This window comes from Psammomys obesus, unplaced genomic scaffold (assembly GCF_907164565.1).
Source record: "Psammomys obesus unplaced genomic scaffold, mPsaObe1.curated_primary_1811, whole genome shotgun sequence".
In the NCBI taxonomy this organism is placed as follows: Eukaryota; Metazoa; Chordata; class Mammalia; order Rodentia; family Muridae; genus Psammomys; species Psammomys obesus.
The window spans coordinates 1,274,348-1,297,204 of NW_026593982.1; the positions used below are offsets into that span (position 1 = coordinate 1,274,348).

Sequence of the window (22,857 nt, forward strand, 5' to 3'; positions counted from 1 at the left end):
GTATCTTTTGCCAGGGATGGGAGGCTACACCCTGTTTTGCTTTTATCAAAAAAGTCTTTACATTCCCAAGCTAAATCTGTAATCCCAGCACATGGGAGGCAAAGGCAGGCAGATCTCTGAATTCCAGGCCAGCCTGGTCTACAGAGCAAAGTTCCAGTACAGCCAGGGCTACATAGAGAAACCCTGTCTTGAAAAACCAAATGAAAACCAAAAAACCGATTCCCAAGCCAATTAGGACACATGGACTCTGGTCCTGTGTGTTACCGTAGCCCCACACCAGGTCTTTTTTTTTTTTTTTTTTTCTTTTTAAATATGACCCTTCTTTCAAGTAAAGGGGAGTGGTACAGGCCAGGCCATGGGATCAGCAGAAGCACACTCAAAATGATGACCTGCTCCTCTAGGTCCGGGTACTTCTGGAAGTGGAGGGACTTGTTTCGGGGGTGGGAGGGATCTTCTAAAGCTTGTCAGGAGGCTGGTGGTGAGTTCCTGTGACCATCGGGATAGGTTCGAATTGCATTACGAGTAACCAGGGCCTGGATGAGGACGCTCTTGGGTGCTAATTAATGAGTGATGGCGCGTACATGACAGGGATGAATCAGAATTTAAACTTGGAGGTGGAGTCAGAACACTGACACTGGACGTATTACAGTGAGAGGCATCTGCCTTAGACAACCTTCTGTTGCTAATACCACAGTACCTCATGGGTAAGGTGAGGTGTGGGTTTTTTGTTTAGTTGGTTGGTTTTTGGTTGTTTGTTTTTTAATGGCTTGTTTTTGTTAGTAATTTTGGCCTGAGATCCTGGAACCAAATTAGCAAGAAGAGATAGGTAGCAAGATAGGAGACCTAGCTAAAGTAAAAACACTCACTTTGGAGATAAGCAGTTAATTTGATAGTTGTACAATGGGATTAATGCATTCATGAGGTTAAAGTCCAAATTGCCTTCCAAAGGTTCTACTTGAGAGCCCAAAGGAAAAAAGATCAAATCCAGGATTGCCAGTTAAAGCAAGCTGTATTCCTGGGTGCACCCAGGCCTGGCCATCAGGCTGTCTTACCCTAAGTTGGGATTTGAGAGAGCAGCCCCTGCTGGCCTCCTGAAGTCCCTTTTATAGGAGAGATAAACTCTTCACATGGTGAGAGGGTAGGCTGTAATACATTGTCAGAAAGATACTGTGAAATGGAAGGGTTAAGGGTAGGGATATACATTGTGTGGATGGGATTGCAACTTTAGTGTAATTTAAACATGTTTTGCAGTTTACATGAGATCTAAAAAAACAGGAACTTAATTACAAATAGAAACCTTAACTTGCAAGGACGTACACTGGAAAACTGGAACTTATTCTTTAACTACAAATAGAAACTTTAACCTGCACAAGACAAATAGGAACTTAATTCTTTAATTACAAACAGAAGCCTTGACCTGCACAGGACAAACAGGAACTTGACTGCAAACAGAAACCTTAACCAACAAGACATGACTTCTGCTGAGTCACACCCTTAGTCTTCAGTGAGCCTAGACCACTGGTTCTCAACCTGTGGGGTCATGACCCCTCTGGGGTGTCAGAAGATCCTTTCAGAGGGGTTGCCTAAAACTATGAAAAAACACAGATGTTTTTATTATAATTCATAACAATAGCAAAATTACAGTTATCAAGTAGCAACAAAAAAAAAATTTTTTTTTGTGGTCTTCACAATATGAGGAACGTATTAAACCGTCATGTAAGACCTGGGGTCTCACAGCTCAGAAGTTTTAAGATTGCACCCTTCCCAGAAACTCCCCCAGACCAAGACTGGTTGCAAAAGCAAGAGGTTTATTAACCATTGCGCAATGGGGTCACCCCTGCCGGTCAGCAGAGAGTGGCCCTGGGAGACAAAGGCTTTAGGTTTTTAAAAGAAAAATTGCGGGAAATTTGAAGTTGCAGTCTTGGCAATTTAGGATTGGATGAGGAAGCTATAAAGTAAGATAATTGGTTAGTCTTAGGTGCTCAAGCTTGGCCAGTCCTGCCAAGTGTGGATGCAGCTGCAATTAAAGGTGAGGATGGTTAGCTCAGCCTTGAAGATTTGCCTGGAGGTCAGGAGGATTGAGGCCATCTGGGTTCGTTGCTAAGAAACACTATCTTTAAGACAAGGGTCTGGTCCTTCTTTTTGCTGAGTGAAGGTCATTGCTTGCTTGCCTTTTTTATATCTGTCCTCACAGATAGGGTCACATTCCTCCATTCTCTGGAAAGGTACTAAGAGGCTTTGGCTTAACCTGGACCTAAAACTCAAAACTATAGGCTTTAGAAGACATATAGGTTACAAAGTTAGTCTAACCCTTTCAGTCACAGCGCTAGGAAGGATGAGAACTGCTGGATTAGATGCTCTGCTGCAGGCTGGTCCCTACCTGTGAGGCTGTCCTGCTTATCTCTATCAGAATGATGCTGACTTTTTGTCATTTCTGCCCTTGATGCACTTCAAGGTAATGCAGATGTCACTGTCTGGCCTGTGTCATAATGGACAGGCCGTATGAATCTTAGGCACTGCTAGTGCTGATGTCTCCTTAAATAATATGGAACAAGGTACCCCTTCCAAACAATAAACCTACTAGATCCACATTTCTTTGGACAAACAAGACATTTGAGCAATGAGGAAACATAGTTGTCCTTCTGTCTAACTTACTATATGACAGGACACTGTTAATTTTCAGGGTACCTTCTTAGCCAGGGGCTGTTACAGGATGCAGCCTGCACACCTGGGGATCCTTGTTTTGCCAGGGCCATCATCTGCCTCCACTACCACACCTATCCCGTAGCTTCCCAGCCAGATGCACACTCCTGACCTCACGTGCATCTGGAATAGGGTATCCACATTACCTGACTGTGTGCTGGATCCTGTATAACCAGTTCTCTGCTGCTGCTCACTACTCCTTTAAAGATCCTCCCTTCCAAAGGGCTGGGCCTTGGTCCTACCTCTGGGAGGGTACTGGGGGAGCATCCTTGCTTCTCTCCTCTCACAGCTTAGGAGACTAACCTTTTCTGAGGTTTTGGCTCTCTGGGCATCCTTTCTGAAAAGCCTTACTGCTTTGACCCTGACATCTCAGCATCTTCTCCCCTGGTCTTTGCCATGGGTGTGAGGGTGTCCCACTCTCCCCTGGCCTCACAGCTCCCTCAATGAATCTATCGTAGCTTCTCCACCTGTTTCAGAGAGCCTGCTTGACTGGCAACAGTGAGCCTGGGGAAGAGAAGGATAGTACAGCTCTCACTGGTCATCAGGGTTGGTGGCAAAGGCAGAGCATCCCTTCCAGAGGGACCGTCTGTGGAGAAAGCTGTTGCTCTTGCTTGTCTCAGGGAACTAACAACTCGGCTAATGCACTCGAGAAGCATGGCATGCACGTTCTGAGAGTCCCTGAGCTCATATAGCTGTCCCCTGCCCAGAGCACGCCATCTGGAGGGCAGCATAGCCGACTCTGAAAAGGACACTATGGCTGAGTCAAGGCTGATGGTGAGGAGGAGGGGCATGAGGGCAACGTGGGGACTCTTAGGATCCATTTTATCAGGACCAGACACAGCATAGAGAAAAGTCCACTGGTAGACCTGGTTGCTGCGGGAGGACATGTGAGCCCAGAATGCACGTGTCTTGACATCAGGCCACTCTGAGCAGTTATGTGCAGGGCCCAGGCTGACTTCAAAAAGGGCAGAGAGATGCTGCAGCCTGAAGGGGACAGTAAGCAGGGTGGCAGGCTTCCCACGAGGATGGAAACTTGGGAATCCATCTCCTGCTTTTCTCTACAAATTATTAAGCCAGCGTTCAGAAGGTGAATGGGTATGACCGCTGTGCTGTCACTGGTCAGCTCTATGACCCTGGGCTTCATGATTAACAAATATCCAGGAGCCGCGCAATGTGGTACCAATTCAGATCTGCTCACTAGTTGTGAGGCAGTCGCAGACTATCTGTATTGCAAGCCACCAGAGGCTGATGACATTCTGCACACTCCTGGCTGTGTAATACCGGGTAGGATTCACATACAGCATTGTGGGGAGGGTCTCACTGTGGGCCTGGAGTCCTAGAATCTACCTGGGGGTTTGAGGACAGGGTGGGGGTATTGTAGCAATTTTTTTGTTTGTTTGTTTTTGCCAACTCTGTAACCTAACCTTTTATAATCTTTGGGAAGGAGAGTTTATAGAGGCACACACTTAGAAATATAGTCCATAGACAGTGAACAAATGCTTGGTACATAGGGTCCATCTATGGCACTGTGCTGTATTCACGTACCAAGACAAACAGAATGCTTCTAATAGGGTGAAGAGGGTATAGTCGGGTGTTGCTGAACAGACTTTCTACCAGTGTTAGTGTCCTGCTTCCTCTTGTGACAGCAGAAAGACACACCCTTGAGCAGGGCCTACATGGGCCTGGGAAGGTTGAGAGGCAGAGGTCAGGAGACTCACATGGCTCCTCTCTTCTGCAGGACTCAGGGAAGGTGTGCGGGCAGGTATAGCTGTCTCTCCTGGATGCCAAGATTTGGGACCCTGAAGTCTCCATGGCTCCCTACCACATCCGCCAGTACCAGGACAGCGACCATAAAAGTGTTGTGGACTTGTTCTCTGGGGGCATGGAGGAGCACATCCCTGCCACCTTCTGCCACCTGCTGCTGCTGCCCCGAACCCTCCTGCTCTTACTTGGGGTGCCCCTGGCCCTGGTCCTGGTGTCTGGCTCCTGCCTGCTGGCCGTTGTAGGCATTATCCTTTTGCTCCTACTCCTGCGGCTCCTTGCCAGACAGCCCTGGAAGGAGTATGTGGCCAAGTGTTTGCACACAGACATGGCTGACATCACCAAGTCCTACCTGAGGGCACATGGCTCCTGCTTCTGGGTGGCTGAGTCTGCGGGGCAGGTGATGGGCACAGTGGCTGCTCCGCCAGTCAAGGATCCTCCATTAGGGAGGAAGCAGCTGGAGCTCTTTCGCCTGTCTGTGTCCTCACAGCTTCGAGGACAGGGGATAGCGAAAGCGCTGGTCAGAACTGTCCTCCAGTTTGCACGGGACCAGGGCTACAGCGATGTTGTTCTTGAGACCAGCACTATGCAGCAAGGTGCTGTGACCCTCTACCTGGGCATGGGTTTCCAGAAGACAGGCCAATACTTCATGGGTGTCTTCTGGAAGATAGTAGATATTTGTATAATTCAACTGAAGTACTCCTTCCCTTCCGCCTAGGAAGCGGGGCTGTGCTCTATGTTCCTATGCACTCTGCTACAGGACCCAGTGAACCCTGTCAAGTCAGTGTGATGAACAATAAAAGTTCCTTGCTGGTGTATACCAGATTCCAATACATATGATGGCTGAGTGAGGGCTTGGGGGGGTTCTGCTACACTCTAGATTTCTGGGGAGCCTGTTTTACTTACTGAGCCCAATATCACTGTTGTATTCGAAACAATGCAAACTAGTACTGCATGTATTTGTATAAACCAGAAAATTTCTGCAGGGCAAGAGGGGGTGGCTCACCTAGCTCATGTGTGTGAGCATCTAAGTTGACTAAAGTGGCAGATGTCTGTGTGCCATGCTGTTCCAGAAGGCCAGCTGAGCAAGGCTCAAGAACTTTGCAGGGCAGCCAAAGTTAAGGCAAAGGAAAAAGAAACAAGAGTTTCCCAAGCAGGTGTCACCTGCAGAACATGTGAGACCTGGAGACTAATGTAGATTGTGTTTACAAAATATGTAGAATCACAGATCAGAAGCTGGTGTGGAACTGAGAAAAGGACCAGAGTTTGCTGTATCGTCGTCGTTTTTCTGTCATGGCAGAGGAGTAGGACGTCGGCTAAGATTGAGCGAGGACTGATCTATGAGGAAGACACCTCACGGCAGAGCTGCTGCTGTGGGCAGCTTCACAGGCCAGCACCACTTTAAATAGGTCAAATATATAGCTCTGCATTTCTAGAAAGATATGGGGGTGGAGGCACCCTACAGCTGCCACTGGAATTCAGGCGGGACCCAGTCTGAGTTCAAAGGTCAGGAACTTCAGAAACTCAGATGCTTTGTGCCTGGTTGTACCAACTTTCAAGCCTCTGACACAAGGCTGTGATGAGATGTGGTTCTGTGCATATATATGCAAGGCTGTCCCTTTCTCAGCTAGTGCATCCGGGATACTGGGGTGTTATTAGAGAGGTGGGATACCTCCCTATGTCTCCCACCCTGCCTACAGACTGCTGAACCCAGAGATCTGGGTACCCCTGAGCCAGTAATTTATGATACTTAGGCATTATTATGGGTCCTGTTTCATCCTGGCATCACCTCTGATACAACTTAATTCCAGAGGAATCAGCTAAGCTAAACCTTGCCCTGGCCTGCTGACAAACCTTGTCATCATAGACCAATTTCAACTACACAAAGACCCCCTTGCTATGCAACTCCAAACACAGGTGACCTGATTACTGGGACTATATGTCTCACCCTCTCTTGCCATGTGGCTATCCTTGACCCTGACCTTGATGGTCACCACAGTATGTTTGCTGTCCATCGTCACCTAGGCCACCCTGCTTGGGCTTCTGTGAGACCTTCTCTATCACCCAAAGCTCACTAGTACCTGCCCTAGGTGTCTGCATCCCCTGAGCTAACATTCCAGCTGTAAACTCAGTATGGTTCCTTATGAAAGCCCATGAGAGAGACGGTGATGCTGGGGGCATGCACTCCCTCTCCATAATTATTAGAAGAGGAGTAAGACTTCTTTCTTTTTGGATAATCTTGGGCAAGTGTGCAAGTGTCACTTATTCTTTGCTCTGCACCATTTCTGTCCCCCAATGTAGCAGGCTTGTCTGAGTACTCGGAGGTGTGACTCAGAAAGGGATTCTAGGTATGGGGTACCTAGACAACAACCCCAGAACTACACGATGACGGGAGTTTGCAAACCAGGAGTTCTAGAGGGGACTGAGAGTTAGAACTGACTGTGCATGTGGGAAGACCGTGGAATCGCCATTTTTGGAGTTGTCTGAATGACACGAGGTGAGCAATGTCTGTCACTTCCATGTAGATGCTTTTAAGCTACTATGCCTTCCCAGAGCTTCTGTTCAACTGTGCAGTGACCTAAAAGCCCAGGCTGAGAAGCCCCTATCAGGGAGGGCTCCTAAATACTGCTATGGGTTTTCCCTTGAAGATAACAATTTCTTTCCTTCTGCTGTACTGAGCCAACGGGTGTTAGGGACTGTCACTGTAGCCTAACCAACCCCAAGCCCACAGACAATGCCTCAACTCTAGAGCCGCCCACTACTTGTTCAAGTCAAGGTTTACTGGGCAGAGGCCACTCACTATGTACACGTCCTCTGGCTGCCGTCAGACTGCAAAGGTGGAGCTGAGTAACTGCAACAGGAAATGGGTAGCCTTTGAGAAGCAAAGCACTTATCTGCTTCTTCTGGGCTTTACTAACCCTTGATCAAGGCTATCTTGACTTTACATAATCAAAATATAAGATAAAGTGAGAAAAAAAGAAACCGTCAAATACGGTTTTTTACTAGTTAAATGACGCTGGGCTAGTTAGCTGATACTGCTATACTCTTTCAGTTGCCTTGTGTGTAAACTGGGCACAAAGACATATCTGCCTAATAAAACTGCTGTGAGAATTAAATGAATTACTATTTATTTATTGAAATAGGATTTGACATAGTACGTTAGAATGATCTGGAACTTGTGGAATATCCTGAGCTGACCTCGAACTTGTGACTTTCTCCTGCCTCAGTCTCCTGAGTACTAGTCTATAGGAGTGAGACAGCACACCCAGCTTAGAGTTAACGAAATTGTTGGGCATAAAATACTCAAGATCCAGAAGCTTAGAAAGGCAATGTGGAAAAGCCAGAAGTACCAGGTTAGTTGCAGATTGATAGGTGAGTTACTAAGGGAGAGCCTTGAACAGTGTAGTCTTCAGTAGGTGCTTGCACTTTTTATTCCAATTGTATAAAAATAAAATGTATTGAATATAAGGAGAAGACTATAAGTCAATGACAAAACAGTGACAGAGGTTATCTTTAAGCAGTAAAAAAATAAGTAGGGCTGGTAGTGGTTTCTCTTTCCATTTTTCTGTGATGACTATGTTAATTTTATAACCAGGAAAGAAAAGCTAGTGATTGAGATTTTCTGTTGATATTTTAAACATCTTATAATACATCCTTTGTTGACATTCTACAAATGATTCCATCCAATAATGTCCCAATACTCTCTTCTTGTGGTGACAGTTTATATATCTGTAAAAGTGAATGACAATCTATGAGTGCTCGCATGTCCATTACATAAGCATGTATAAGTAGATCATCATTTTATTCTGGCATTAATGATTGGAAATCATAAATATGTTTATAGTATTCAAAGTTGGTGGCAATTTTGAAGTGTAGTAGTTAATATAAAAAACCAAATTTTCTGATATATAAACCACATTTGTATCAATTTTAAGAGTTCACATCTAGCTATTAACTTCATATAATCACTTAGTATTGAAAAAGATCCCTTTTCTTACAGTTCTCATTCCACACAAACTTGAACATCCCAGTTCTTTTCATTTACAAATACTTTCCAATTATCTAAAATTACGTTAGTATTTCTAAGACTTTTTAAAAATTTTTACTTATATGGGTGTTTGCCTCTTTGTATGTGTATTATGTGTGTGCATGCCCACAAAGGCTAGAAGAGAACATCCGATCCACTACAACTGGAGTTAGAAATGGTTACGAAGCATGGCAGGAATCAGACCTAGGTACTCTGGAGGAACAGCAAGTGCTCTTAACTGCTGAGCCACCTCTCCAGCCCCACACTATTTCTTAACAGCTCAGAAGGTCTTGGGAGTAAACAAGGAGGCAGAAATGAGTAAGAGTAGTAACAGGATTTGTGTAAATGTAGTGAATACCATTATCTTGTATGCTACGATGATAATGTTTCAAAATTCATAAAACAATGAGCAAACAGCATCAGCAGAACTCATCTAATAAATTCTTAAAAATGTGTACTACAAACCTTTTTGACTTCTGAGAGCTTTGTTATATCTGGCAGACTTTCCAAAGGCACCTGCTGGCCTTCCACTTGAGATATTAGGTGTTCCTGATGTATTTGTTGTCTTCCCTCTTCAACGTAAACAATCAGGACTGATGTGTTACTTTCTGAGATACCAAATTTCTTCAAAGCCTCTGAAATCTAAGATAAAAAGCAAACAAACAAACAAACAAACAAACAAAAACCCAAAAGACAATGAGCCAGTGTCTCCTGTCTGGAATACCTCCTGGCCTGCTCAGCTAGCCTCCCAGTTTCTCATCGTGTACTTTCCCCTTCAACAATCCCTGTCCAGCACCTGCTATTGCTGTCCCTGCTTAGACTTGCACTTTGCTCTTCTGGATCAAGCCCAGACTTCTTGGCTCTGCACACAATCACCTGTCTCCAAGTGATCTTTCCAGGCTGAAATTTGTATTCCTCTTGTCATTTATTATTTATCAGAGCTCAGACATCTTTTTCAGTTTTAACAAAGAATGCCTCAAGAACTTTCATTTAAAAATCACTCTTGGATCAAGGCACTGTGGTGCACACCTGTAATACCAGCACTCAGGGAGGCAGAGGCAGGTGGATCACTGTGAGTTCGTGACTAGCCTGCTCTACAAAGCGAGTCCAGGACAGCCAATGCTACAGAGAAAAACCCTGTCCTGAAAAACAAAAACAAAAACCTAAACAAACAAAAACCAAATAAAAAGCACTCTTGGGCTGAGGAGATGGCTCTGTGGGTAAAGTACTTGGCCACACAAGTGTGAAAACCGTGGTTCAGTACCCTAGCACCCCTGTAAAGCCAGGCACAGCAACACTGTCTGTAGTCCCAGTACTGCTACAGCCAGACAGGAGGTGAAAACAGAAGAACCCAGGAAGCTTGCAGGCCAGATAGCCTTGTGTACTCGGTGGCAAACAATAGAGAGACCTTGTCTGGAACAAGATGAGGTCCTCCTCTAGACCTCCACGAGTACATCATGGCACTCAGGCACCCATGCAAATGCAAATATGCAAATGCACATCCCATACCCACATATACTGCGTGCACATATACGCGCGCACGCGCACACGTGCGCACACACACACACACAGAGGGGACAGGAAGCATATTACACTGGGGGAGGCTGGCCATATGCTATGATGACAAGACCGACAGGAATAAAGTCAGTCACCAATTACATTATTATTTGGGGAGAGATTGAAGATAATTTCAGTAGACAGAGTTCTTGTCTTCATTTTTCCCAGTTTGTAGAGATGAACAGCTTTGTTCGCGGCCACAAGTATCTGAAATGGATCAACAATCTACCAGAGAGAATACAAAAATTAGCACAGAGAGAATCAGGAGTGTCCCTAACCTTATGCCCTGCCTGAGGTAACTCTAGTCCAGCTGTTTATTTGATCATGATTCTTATGGACTGTATTTAAAAACTGACCTCAAGGGCTGTTGCAACATAAAAAAATTATAGAACTTTAAAGCTACATGCTTCTTGGTGGTAAACAGAGAACAGACCACATGCTAAGTTCAACAGCATTGTTTTCTTTAATCCCCACATACTCAATGAAAACAGTGTTTCTCACAGAATAGATGAAGTACCCCTGTTGCTTACCACGCTGGGAACCAGGCAGTCTTACCTATCAGGAGACTGCACATGCCTCCCTTGCACGACTATTGAAGATTGTGTTAGGATATGCACCACACACAGAACAGGACACTCTGTAAAGCTGGCTGTGGCTTCCTCAGTTGCAGTAAGTGGGAAACTGGTGTGCTCTCAATCCTCTTGCCATTTGTGTTGGTTTGAATGAGAATGGAGTCCATAGGCTCATATACTTGAATGTTTGGTTCTCAGTTAGTGGACTGTTTAGAAAGGACTGGAGGTGTGCTGGCTAGATTTATGTCAACTTGACACAAGCTAGAGTCACTAGAGGGCAGAAAGCCTCAATTGAGAAAGATCAACAAGGCAGGCCTGTAGGGCATTTCCTTAGTGATTGATGTGGGAGGGCCCAGCCCATTGTGGGTGGGACAATCCCTAGGAAGGTGGTCCTGGGTTCTATAAGAAAGCAGTTTGAGCAAGCCATGGGAGGCCAGTGGGTAAGCAGCACTCCTCCATGGCCTCTGTATCAGCTCCTGCCTCCAAATTCCTACCCTGTTTGAGTTCCAGTGATTTGGAAATGTAAGCCAAATAAACCCTTTCCTCTCCAAGTTGCTTTTGTCATGGTATTTCACAGCAGTTGTGACCTTAATTAATGATGGAAGTTAGTACCAGGATAGTGGAGTACTGCTATGGATAGGCCTGACCATGTTGTTTTGGGGGAGGACTATGGAATGAGTTTTGGACTAGAAGTCTCTGAGTGTTGAAAAGTTCAGTGAGCTGTTCTGTAGGAGCTTGTGAGATAAGAATGTTGAAAGCAGAGCAGATGGAGGCCTGACTTGTGAGTTTTCAGAGGGAAGGGAGGACTCTACAGGGCCTTTTATGTGAAGAATCTGATTAGCTGGGACTGAAGAGTCAGCTGTGATTAACAACAGACCAGCCCCACTGACAAGGAATCTTTGAGTTACTGGGACAACTGATGTTGGTTAACTGGAACTGAGAAATTAGCAGTGATTAAGAAGACACCTCTATCATCAAGGTGAACACTTCTGGGAAGTGTTTCATGAGAGCACACAGAGGTAGTAAAGGCTTTACTTATGCTGGCAGTTGAACTTGGTAGTGTAAGAGCCACTCAGGTGGCACTGGTTTTGAAGGCATGAAGGGGTCATGGAGAGCAGCTGAGGCTTGGCACTAGGTGTGGCCCAGCTGCAGATCCCAGCATTTTGGAGCTGCCAGGACCATGGTATGACCCCCAAGAACAGCAGCAGTAGAATGGAGCCTGCCTGAATTCAGAAGACAAGCTGTGTGTAATACAGAAGGCAGAGCCCTGTGAAGGAGCCCAGAAGATCATGAGTGGATCCCAGACATTGGACATTGTGTTTTTTACACAACTGCAAATTGATTTTGCTTTGACTGTGGCTGTGCCGTAGTTCTTCTCTCTTGAAATACTTTTATTTTATTTTATTTTATTTTTTTATTTTATTTTATTTTATTTGAGCCCAGAGTTGAGAGAGCTTCCCTTTTTCCATGACCTTTATATAGGCTTCTAAGCAGAAAGTGTGGCCCAGATTAGAGGTGGATTTTCCATCTCAAAAGATCTGGATTAAAGGTGTGTTGTCCCATCTCACAGATCTGGATTAGAAGTGGATCTTCCCACTTCAAATGATTCAATTGCGCAAAGATTCCCTCACAGGCATATTTGGGTTTTAGTTCATTCCAGATGTAGTCAAGTTGAGAACCAAGAATAGCCATTGCAGGAGACGTGGCCTTGTGGCAGGAGGTATATCACTGGCTTTGAGGTCTCACTAGGTTTGAGGTGTCACTGGGATGGGCTTTTGAAACCTCAAAGCCCACAGTAGGTCTAGTTGTATTCTCTCTCTCCATCTTGCGGACCAGATGTAAGTTCCTAGCTACTTCTTCAGTGCCAGGCCTGCCTGCCTGCTGCCGCATTCCCCACCATGATGGTCATGGCCGAATCTTCTGAAACGGTAAGCCCCCAATTAGGTGCTTTCCTTTATAAGCTGCCTTGGTTATGGTGTCTCTTTATAAGAACAGTGCAGACTCGCACTTCACATAGGAGAAGCACAAAACTCAGAACACACATGTGGTGACACCCAGGCATAGCCCTTCTATTTCCTAAGACAGCATACAGCACTTTAGACTCTACTTGCTGTTTTAAATTTAAAATTCCAAGTGTGACATGGGCACTTTCTATGTGAATATAAAATAATTTAGGGTAAAGTTAACATATTCTTAAATGCCTGCCATGATTAATTCATTCTCAATGAATATTTTATACTTACCACATTAGGGTTTATCAATGAACCACTGATAGATCCTTCCATGGCCTTTTTTCTCAAGTCTCCTGCATTTTTTACATCTTTAAATAACAGAAGGGTCACCGTGCATTCGGGAAACAAGTCCAACTGCTGTGATAACTGCATTTCATAGACAAGGAGGACTCTACTAGACAAATAAATAAATAAATAAATAAGGTTATGGAAAGGATTGTATTCATCTTTCCCACCCAGTTTCTCCTGTCTTTCTCATCTGATAGTCTTGCTGTCCTATAACTTGCTTTGTACCACCATCCTCCTGCCCCTGCCCCTCAAGCCCTAGAACTGCATGTGAAAACACACTCAGCTAAATCCCTTGCGTTCTACTTTCCTGTTTCTGTTCTGACTTCATCTCTACTGCTGTGATGAAACATTCTGACCAGAAGCAACTTAGGAGAAAAAACTTATTTAGCCTACAATTACAGGAACTCAAACCACAGAGAAACATTGCTTGCTACTCAGTCACTGGCTTCTGCTTAATTAAGGAGCTTTTAAAACACGATCCCAGATCACTTGCCCAGGGAATGGTGCTGCCCACAGTGGGCTAGGCCCTTCTACCTCACCATAATTAAGAGTCAAGACAGTCTATCACACACAAGTCAGTGGGCCAATAATATCTACATAATCCCTCACCTGAGACTTCCTTCTCAGGTGACTCTGAAGGCTATGTCACGCTCACAGTTAATTAAGTTCATAAACTGCAGAATTACTAAAGTAGAGAAGTTCACTTCCAAAGCATGTCTGCCATCTTCATAAGGTGTGTTTCTAACTGTGCTGAGCTAGTTCTAGGCCTCCCGTTCCTGGGGAATGGCCAAAGGAAATGGCTAGTGCCCTGCTTGGCAAGATGGGCAACTGCTGCCTTGGCAGACAACCAGATGCAGGATACCAGGAAATGATGGATCCCAGATTACCCAGAGCATTAATAAGACCTTAATTTACCACATCCTTCCTAAATTCTTGATCTGTGTGCTGGCTCACACCTACAATCTCATCTGAGCAGGAAGACAGAAAAGAAGTATCGGGTTGTGTTCGTCACAAGGGCTCACCTACTGTGAATGATGGCCTGGGTATGACAGATATGCTATATATTACAAAAAACACAAATCTTAAGAACAATTTCAATCATCGCTTTTCTTTTTAATGATGGAGAGTGAAGTTAGAGCCTTACAAAGGCTAAGCATACACTCTACTACTGAGCTACATCTCCAGTGCCAATCTATGTCTTACTGATTCTTTGGTGGGCTAATCTGCTAGGCTCTTTTCATCTTTTCTATCTATAACATCCATTTCTAGTTTTCTTTCTCAAGGGAACTAATTGGAAGGTGATAAAATATACTTTTTATCACCTTGAAAAGTTGAGAACAACCTATCCAGCTAATGGCAAGGTTTGCTGAAACTAAACAGTCATTAAAAGCTGTCATGTTCAGTGGGATTTTCTCTGACTCTTTCGCTTTCTATTGGGACTCTTTTCCTCCTACTGGGTCCTACTGGCTGCCTTGCCCAGTGTTGATGTGAGGGTTTGTGCCTAGCCATACTGTACCTTGTGGTACTATGTTTGGTTGATGTTCCTGAAAAGCCTTCTCTTTTCTGAAAGGAGATGGGAAAGAGTGGATCTAGGGGAAAGGTGGGGGGTGGGGGGGGTGAGGGGAGAAGTGGAAGCTGCAGTCAGGATACACTGTATGAGAGAATAATAAATTAAAAAATTTTAAAGCTGTCATTCTGACTGGGAAAATGTCTCAGTGATCAAGCATTTACTAATCACGTATCAGGCCGTGTTCAGTTTTTAGCACAACAAGCCTCAGCCCCTAAACAAAACAAAATCTTTGCTGCAGTGTCGATTTGTCAGAGCAATAGTAACATAAAGTACAACCACAGGGATGAAAAACAAACAAAATGTGGCTAGATGTGTGTCATTTTTATCTTTATTAGTCCCATTTCCCTGGCCAGGCTAGCCTGGAATTCCCAATTGTACTGCTTCCCCAGCACAAGCAGTGACGGGTCTCAAGCTTGTTCCGCCGTGCTTAGCCTATGTTCCGCCTAACAGCAGAGTGTTTGGAAAAGCTCCCCCTGGGGCTGGAGAGATGGCTGAGCAGTTATGAGCACACGCTGTTCTTGCAGAACACCTGGGTTTGGTTCCCAGCACTGTTAGCAGGCGCCTCACAAGCACTTGTAACCCCAACTCCCAGGGACCTCCTGGCCTCAGTGGGCAGCTGAGACAGGTGCATATACATCTGCAGACGCATATACACACACAACTTGAACATGAAAGTCTTAAAATAATTTAAAGGCTGCTCATAAAGAAAAGATACTGAAAAGAGGCGCCGAGAAGGCAGTTTAGTTGCTAGAGAGCTAGGGTAACATGCATTAAACCTTGGGTTCCATCCCGAGCACTGTATAAAACCAGGTGTGACAGTGCTCACCTACAATCCTGTCCAGAGGAGGTCAGGAGAGGAGGATCAGAAGTTCAAGGTTGGAGGAGATGGGGAGCCTGAGTCTTTACAGTCTGGAAAATGCCTCAAAGCAAAACATGTCTTTAACCTTCTCTTGGATATGTGTAGGTAATCCAAGCCCAAACTAACTTCTCCACCAACCCTGCCAGCCCAGCAATTTCAACAGAGGCTTCTGCTCCCATCATTCAAAATTGGAAATCTTTACCTTAAACCATATCCAAAGTGCTTCCAGATACATGGAACAGAGTTTATATAAAAAAGAAGTATGTGCAATCCCAGCCTTGGTCCTTGGAGTAATAGCTCAGAGACAGCTGGTAGCAAGATCTTCCTGTGAACTATGCAGTGACACCTCTATCAGGTAATGATACTGGAATTCACAGAGCAGAAATTAAATGAGGGATCTCTGAAGTCATTTTCTGCAAGGATTAGGACAAAAAAAATGGGCTTATGCTGAAATCAAAAGATGACAGTCTACTGTTCAGCTAGTCCAGGCACACTCTGGCTGGTGTGAGATTTGGAGAAGTGACCCAGATAAATGGTGAAAACTCTTCAGGCTGGAGCTCCGAAAAGGCACACAAGGTGCTCAAGCCAGGCTTTAGAGAGAAGATTAATAAAATGACTATTTGAGACAGATTCTTCTAACAGATAATCCTTATACCTAAGTATAGTAGTGGATATGTTGGTTTCATCTCTAAAAGTGTAAAAAAAAAAAAATTCAACCGTGACTGTTGACAGAAACAATCTTCATCACTCAACATAACCTCTGTGAAATCAATGCACAGAACATCATTGGACTGAAGGACTGGCAGACATACCTGGAACTGTGGTTACCATTACACTCCTGCCTACTTTTATATTTGTGCAAATTACTAAACATTACAAAGACCTACTTTTGAGGCTCAGCTGCCATGCACATGTAAACACAGCTGGACTCTGCACATGAAGCATCTCTAGAGCCAGGGAGCATGGCTGAAGGAAGGCCTATTCATCTCACACTATGGCTGGAATCTTGCCATGGTGTGATTGGCTATCATCTTCAGATTCCAAGATGTAGCCTGATCCTGGTTTTATAGATATAAAACTATCTAAAGATTTACTGACTTTTCTAGAATAGTGTCTCTCCTGGAAACCTGATTCTTTTATAAAACAGCCTGATTAGGATGAGCGACAGGCTGCTTTTACCCCAAGTAAACTATATGTTCTTCGTATTAATTTAACATCAATTTTTAATACATTACCATAGTCTAGCTAGGGTAGACTGCCTTGATAGTTGTTTTAGTTTTCTTGATTGCTGTGTAAAATGCCAACTAATGAAGAGTTCATTCTGCATAAACATTATTTCAAGAATTACCACAATTATCATTAAAATTCAACTATCTTCACTTAATGTGCGTCAACTGTTGTCTTAACCATGGTGAGCATCAGCCGAGCATCAGCCGAGCATAGTGGCACATGCCTTCAATTCCAGCACTAGGGGACAGAGGCAGGTAGGTTTGAAGCCAGCGTGGTCTATACAGTGAGTTCCAGAATACCAGAGCTACACAGTGAGACCCTGTCTCGAAAACAAAAACAAAAAACTACAGTGAGCACATAAAATAAAACTCAAAACATAATTACTGCTGCCATTTTAAACCCTGAAATGTTGGCTGGAGAGATGACTCTCAACCAAAACAACATCACCTGAAGTGTCAGTTCTGTATTACACTGGAAGGTACCCTTGCTTGAATCAGCTTAATGGCACTGGGGACAGCACAGCTGGTTATCTGTACTTGAGATTTCCCAGTACCTGCACAATGGAAACCACTTCTCAATGTCGCCCTATCACTTTCTGAGAAACAAACTGTCGCACATTTAATGTAAAACTTCTTATACTAAAGAGAATTTTGGACTCTTTTTATTACACATGTAGATTAAGTGGGTAATACTTGTCTTTGGTACCTAAATCCTAATTCTATGCTCCTGAGCTATGTTCAAGCCAGTCTTGGAATGTTTCCTCAGCATCCTAGTTTGTTCCAGTTTCTTACTCTTCCTTCTTGCAAACAAAATTGCATCGACTCTTTCTCCTGAATTTCTTCTGTTTATGCCTATTTTATCCTAGTAAATATGTATAAAGTTACATTTTCATCTGAAAAAGAGATCAAAGTCATCCTCAGTTACACAGCTCCAGTTCCAGTCTAGCTTGGGTTACATGACATCCTGCCTCAGAAAACAAAACAAAACATGAACCACAGGGCTAGAGAGTTGGCTCTGCCATTAAGAACATTTGCTATAACTGCAGACAACCAGGATTTGATTCCGATCGTTCACAGGTGGTTCACAACCATCTGTAACTCCAGTACCAGGGGGCTGGCCTCCATTGGTACCAGGAACACAAGTGGCACATACATAGATACAGGCAAAACATCAATACACATAATATTAAAATTAAAAAAAAAACATAAAACTTAAATGTAACAGGAAGCTACCTCTTTATTTTCTAGAATTATCTGAAGGTTTCTGTTACAGAACAAGAAGAATTTTGTAAATAATGTCCTGACACAGTCTTTTTTCATCTAACATCTAATCTAGCATTTCAGTTAGCATCATATTGAGAAAGGCTATGGTAGGATATGATTAGTATGCTGTTATGTAAAAAAAAAAAATGCATAGAAAAAAGTAGGAAATGTAACAAAATACAAAAATCTTGAGTACTGAGGTCATTAGGTGACTTTTATTGTAATTGTAAAATAGTCTGTTGTGCATGTTCTGAACTCTCTACAGTCACCAAACAAAACTTAAGTACTTACAATCAGGGAGTAAAATGATGTTCCCTGTTTTTGTTTTTAAGCGTCTTTTCAAAAATAGTTTGAGTGTCTGCCTCAATGTATGTCTGAGTACTACATTCTTGTCTGGACCTGTGACAGCCAGAAGAGGGTGCTGGATTCCATGGAACTGGAGTTATAGGCCTTTGTGAAATGCAATGTGGGTGCTGAGAATCAAAACCCTGACCTAATCTTTAACAGTAAGGGAAAAGAACTTTTAGAAAGCCTCAGAACTATCTGTTCTTGTTTAGTGTAAGAGTCTTGTTTAGACCAAAAACTTTGGGATCATCACTTAATATTGATCTGGTTTGACACCTGTAAAAATCATTGGGAAATTCAGTTCCCAATGTGAGATATTAAAAGGTGGGGCCAAGCAGGGCCTTCACAAGGTGCTCAGGGCATTGTACTAAAAATCATTAATCTACTCATGTGACTATAAAGTTAATAGTTTGTCTCGGGGGCAATCTGGACCTTGAACGCAAAAATTCGTTAATCCAGTCATATGATTATCAAAATAACGGCTTATATCTCCAGAGTGGTTCTGTGACGAATGCAAGTTTGCCTAGCCTCCTGACCTGTTGCCTGGCTCAAAGCAGAGGCAGGCAGATATCTAAATTTGAGGCCAGCCTGGTCTACAGAAAGTGAGTTCTGTGAGTTCTACACAGAAAAACCCTGTAGCAGAAAACAAAACAACAAAAACACCTCACCCATGAGGTACTGTGGTATTAGCAACAGAAGGTGGTCTAAGGCAGATGCCTCCCACTGTAATACCACTTCCAGTGTCCATGTTCTGACTCTACCTCAGGTGTAAATTCTGACTCATCCCTGTCATGTACACGCCATCCATCACTCCTCATCAGCTAGCACCCAAGAGCGTCCTCATCCAGGCCCTGGCTACCAGTAATGCAATTCGAACCTATCTCGATGGTCACAGGGCCCTTCAGGAGGAAGTCAGGGCTGAAACTAAAGCCCTAACTTTATGTCACAAGGTCCCGCGTGTAACATCTGGATCCTGCCTGATTCCTCGACTGGCCAGGCGTCCCTGGCCTCGGGGCTTCCCGTTGCCATCCCTCCAGGGGAAGCAGGGCCAGGGGCAAACTCTCTGACGCGCCTCCCTCCAGCGCTGGGCCTCGCTGGGCCCTGCGGGCTGCACGCAGCTCCTCCGGCCCCAGCGTCCCGCACCGCCTGCTGGGGGCGCCCACACGAGCGCAGCCGCGCGGCCTTAGGGCAGGAGCCGTGCTCCCAGGGCTACGTCGCTCTCCACCTGCGGCCTGGGAGGGCTGACGACCCACCCTGGCGAAAAGAGACGCACTCATCGCCCACAAAACTGTCAGAGCACGGAAAGAGCTGGGGTTAGGGCCGGGCGGAACTTACCATCAGTCTCCCGTCCGTCTCAGAAGACCTTCCCCCAGGAAACAAAGATCTCCTCTTCCGGAAGTGCTCAATCTTCGCTCAGCTAGACAGGTTCCGAGGCACTCTATTTCCGGATCCTGGTGGGCGTAGTCCAGTCTTGGTCTGTCTGAACTTTTGCGGACTCCTACCACCGCTTGCCTCTGCGGGCCTAAAAGCTGAGGTATGGTGTGGAGTGTCGGCTTTGTTCCTAGCCTGTGTTGAACGCCCTCGGGCCCCCTTCTGTGAAAAAAAAAAAAAAATCACCAAGACGAGAGTCACAGTTTTTCAGAGCATTTTTTTTTTTTTTTTTTTTTTTTTACTGATTGTGTCTCGGGAGGAGGCGGGGATGCAACGTGGTGGGGGTCTTACATTGAAGGAGCTGTTCCGTTGGTTCGAGGTCTAGAGACAAGTGGACTCTTACAGCTGTGACAGAGAAAACGAGGCAAATCCTTGGAGCAGACAGGAGGGGGGGAAGCGGAATGCTGGGGTCAAGTCCACAGAAGCCACCAGCCTCAGGCAGGTGTGCAAGACCAGGGCACTGCTCTTTGAGAAGGATGACCGCCAAGGTGGTGAAACCAGATATTGTTAGCTCTGGCTACCTGTCAGAGAACCCAATGAATAGAGGAAGGGATTGAATCTTAAAATTGCGGTATATCCAGAGAGAGCCAGCAGTATGAGAAAGCAGATTAATTATCCTGAAGACATGTATGCCACACCATCTTTACCCAGAAGATTATATAGGTAGAAGGAGACAGGGCTGGAAGCAAAGACAGCAGTTATCCTGGAGCTCCGCTTTGCCTCCCTGGTCAAGTGGATAGCTACATTTCTGAGTTACGATGTCTGCGTTTCTTTTGTTACTTTTTGCACTCATTCCTCATTTGCGGATGTTTGGACTCAGGCACTTGTTGAAATTCAAAGGGAGTCTAATTAGCTTCTACTTAACCTTATACTCCTTCAGCGGTATCTGGGTTGGGCTGGGAGATTAACTCAAAACTTATCATGGCGTGTGCCCATGATAAGCTAATATGTACATTCTGGTTCCTTTCTACAGTATGGAATACAAGTGTGTCTTCATAACACAGAATATGGACATGCCTCCATCTGTCCGCAATCATTCTTTACTGTCAATAGTAACTGAAATCTGTGTCATATGAAAAATGACATCCTGATACCACACATCTGGTTGATTGTCAGAATGACTTCTTACTTGTACTAGAATTCTCTGGCACATAAAGATGTTCACCAAAACATACCATATGTAGCAGGAGCAGCTATGACTTGAAGTCAGAATTTCTAAAACACACCTTCCGCCACCTGCTGCTGCTGCCCCGAACCCTCCTGCTCTCACTTGGGGTGCCCCTGGCCCTGGTCCTGGTGTCTGGCTCCTGCCTGCTGGCCGTTGTAGGCATTATCCTTTTGCTCCTACTCCTGCGGCTCCTTGCCAGACAGCCCTGGAAGGAGTATGTGGCCAAGTGTTTGCACACAGACATGGCTGACATCACCAAGTCCTACCTGAGGGCACATGGCTCCTGCTTCTGGGTGGCTGAGTCTGCGGGGCAGGTGGTGGGCACAGTGGCTGCTCTGCCAGTCAAGGATCCTCCATTAGGGAGGAAGCAGCTGGAGCTCTTTCGCCTGTCTGTGTCCTCACAGCTTCGAGGACAGGGGATAGCGAAAGCGCTGGTCAGAACTGTCCTCCAGTTTGCACGGGACCAGGGCTACAGTGATGTTGTTCTTGAGACCAGCACTATGCAGCAAGGTGTTGTGACCCTCTACCTGGGCATGGGTTTCCAGAGGACAGGCCAATACTTCATGGGTGTCTTCTGGAAGATAGTAGATATTTGTATAATTCAACTGAAGTACTCCTTCCCTTCTGCCTAGGAAGCGGGGCTGTGCTCTATGTTCCTACAGGACGCAGTGAACCCTGTCAAGTCAGTGTGATGAACAATAAAAGTTCCTTGCTGGTGTACACCAGATTCCAATACACGTGATGGCTAAGTGAGGGCTTGATGATTCCGTTACACTCTAGGTTTCTGGCATGCCTGTTTTTCATATGCCTAGCCCCATATTGTTGCATTATAAACAATACAAAATACTACTACATGTATTTTTGTAAGCCAGAAAGTTTCTGCAGGGCTGGAGACGGCAGCTCACCTAGCCCCAGAACACCTAGTTGGTTGAATGTTAACATGGGAAGTAACTATGTTGAACGTTTTGTTCCTGTATTCCAGGAAGCCATGAGCTTTGGCCTGCGGTCATTGACCTCAGAGTTAGTGAATGATACATTGAGTCCCGTTTTTTTCTTAATTCCTAGAGAGTTTCATACATTTATACACTGAGTTTTTTGTGCATCATCTTCAGTCACACAGGTTTTCATTACACCTAAGCTCAGTCCAGGAACAAGACAGGAGGGCCCACGTGCTGGAGACTGATGCAATTTCAAAGGGTTCCTACAGGGGAAGGACCAATCTCCCAGGCCCTTGAGCTGTTTTAGCTTATGTTCACACCCTCAGGGTGGAGACTCTCATTAAAGAGACATGCAGAGATGTACAAAGCACTAAGAAAGCTGCTTTACCAAGAGCTTCAGGAAAAGTAAATTTCTAACCTATGTTTCAGGCCCCAAAGTCCAGTTCTCATACAGAAGAGCTCTGACTTCTCAGAACTAAAATGTGTGTGTACACATAGTCTCCCTGTTTAGAAATTAGAAAAAAAATGTGATTTTATCTCTTTATCTTACAGCAGTGTGGTCATTAGTAAATTTGCTGTGTAGCTATTTCCTAGGCAATAAAATACTGCTTTCTGAAAGGAGAGAGTCTGCTCCTGAAACACAGGACCAGGAGATAAGACAACTGATAAGATCAGGAAGCACCTGAAAGTTAAAGGATTCACTGAGGCCCACCCCAATGTTATAGAAGCAGTAACTGCTGTGGAAAAGGCTCACCTTCAGAGCTCCCTGCGAGTGGTGCAAGGCTCCAGAATGCATCTTCTGTGAGTCATGTCTGGCCTGGGCTTTTCAAAGATGAAGCTGCCTTTGAATCATCCATGCTCCTGTAAGTTAAGCTCATATTCCTATACACATCTCAATAAACTCGCTAATTCAACTAAGCTAGCCTCGGGTGGAATAATTTATCTGGTCTGTTAGTGTCCAACCTGGAATGCATTTGTTCATGTGTCCTCCGGAAAAGCCTCGCAGTGCTTGTTTTCGTAAGTCTCCTCTGCCACTTGGAGATGTGTGTAAACCTTAAGAGTTAGCAATGCCGTTCAAGCTGCACACCAGCACTGCTTTCTCAAGCACTGGGTGCCCTCTTGCTGTGGAATCAC

The 22,857-nt window shown here is 44.8% G+C and overlaps 3 protein-coding genes and 1 pseudogene across 8 annotated transcripts; 3 read left to right on the forward strand and 1 right to left on the reverse strand.

The window, feature by feature from the left end:
• The first annotated feature begins 3,066 nt into the window (after positions 1 to 3,066).
• Positions 3,067 to 5,297, forward strand: LOC129684461 (probable N-acetyltransferase CML1). The gene is made up of 2 exons (XM_055617610.1): positions 3,067 to 3,987; positions 4,442 to 5,297. Exon 2 carries the CDS (start codon positions 4,514 to 4,516, stop codon positions 5,180 to 5,182), a length of 669 nt encoding a protein of 222 aa, XP_055473585.1. The 5' UTR covers positions 3,067 to 3,987; positions 4,442 to 4,513; the 3' UTR covers positions 5,183 to 5,297.
• Positions 5,298 to 7,872: 2,575 nt separating this feature from the next.
• Positions 7,873 to 19,593, reverse strand: Tprkb (TP53RK binding protein). Of its 6 annotated transcripts, none has more exons than XM_055617614.1 (5): positions 19,522 to 19,593; positions 12,864 to 13,026; positions 10,151 to 10,273; positions 8,957 to 9,133; positions 7,873 to 8,193 (listed from the first exon to the last, which is right to left on the reverse strand). In XM_055617614.1, exons 2-5 carry the CDS (start codon positions 13,002 to 13,004, stop codon positions 8,107 to 8,109), a joined length of 528 nt encoding a protein of 175 aa, XP_055473589.1. In that variant the 5' UTR covers positions 13,005 to 13,026; positions 19,522 to 19,593; the 3' UTR covers positions 7,873 to 8,106. The 6 variants fall into 6 exon arrangements, with proteins under 6 accessions (XP_055473589.1, XP_055473590.1, XP_055473592.1 ...); XM_055617615.1 differs by having other exon boundaries at positions 12,864 to 13,023; positions 19,522 to 19,590; XM_055617617.1 differs by lacking the exon at positions 19,522 to 19,593 and adding an exon at positions 15,552 to 15,694 and having other exon boundaries at positions 12,864 to 13,023.
• Positions 14,925 to 16,289, forward strand: LOC129684475 (syntenin-1-like; annotated as a pseudogene).
• Positions 19,127 to 21,417, forward strand: LOC129684476 (probable N-acetyltransferase CML1). The gene is made up of 2 exons (XM_055617634.1): positions 19,127 to 19,476; positions 20,802 to 21,417. The coding sequence occupies exons 1-2, from the start codon at positions 19,127 to 19,129 to the stop codon at positions 21,415 to 21,417; spliced, it is 966 nt and encodes a 321-aa protein (XP_055473609.1).
• Positions 21,418 to 22,857: the final 1,440 nt, after the last annotated feature.

Excerpts from the sequence above, each read along its gene's own strand:
- Tprkb (XM_055617614.1), bottom strand. The coding sequence starts at position 13,004 with ATGCAGTTATCACAGCAGTTGGACTTGTTTCCCGAATGCACGGTGACC. Across the intron at positions 10,274-12,863 it reads CATTGATAAACCCTAATGTG|ATTGTTGATCCATTTCAGAT; the intron begins GTAAGTATAAAA and ends TCTCTCTGGTAG. Across the intron at positions 9,134-10,150 it reads ATCTCTCCCCAAATAATAAT|ATTTCAGAGGCTTTGAAGAA; the intron begins GTAATTGGTGAC and ends TTTTTATCTTAG.
- LOC129684476 (XM_055617634.1), top strand. The coding sequence starts at position 19,127 with ATGTCACAAGGTCCCGCGTGTAACATCTGGATCCTGCCTGATTCCTCG. Across the intron at positions 19,477-20,801 it reads CACTCATCGCCCACAAAACT|CAGGAGCAGCTATGACTTGA; the intron begins GTCAGAGCACGG and ends TACCATATGTAG.
- LOC129684461 (XM_055617610.1), top strand. The coding sequence starts at position 4,514 with ATGGCTCCCTACCACATCCGCCAGTACCAGGACAGCGACCATAAAAGT.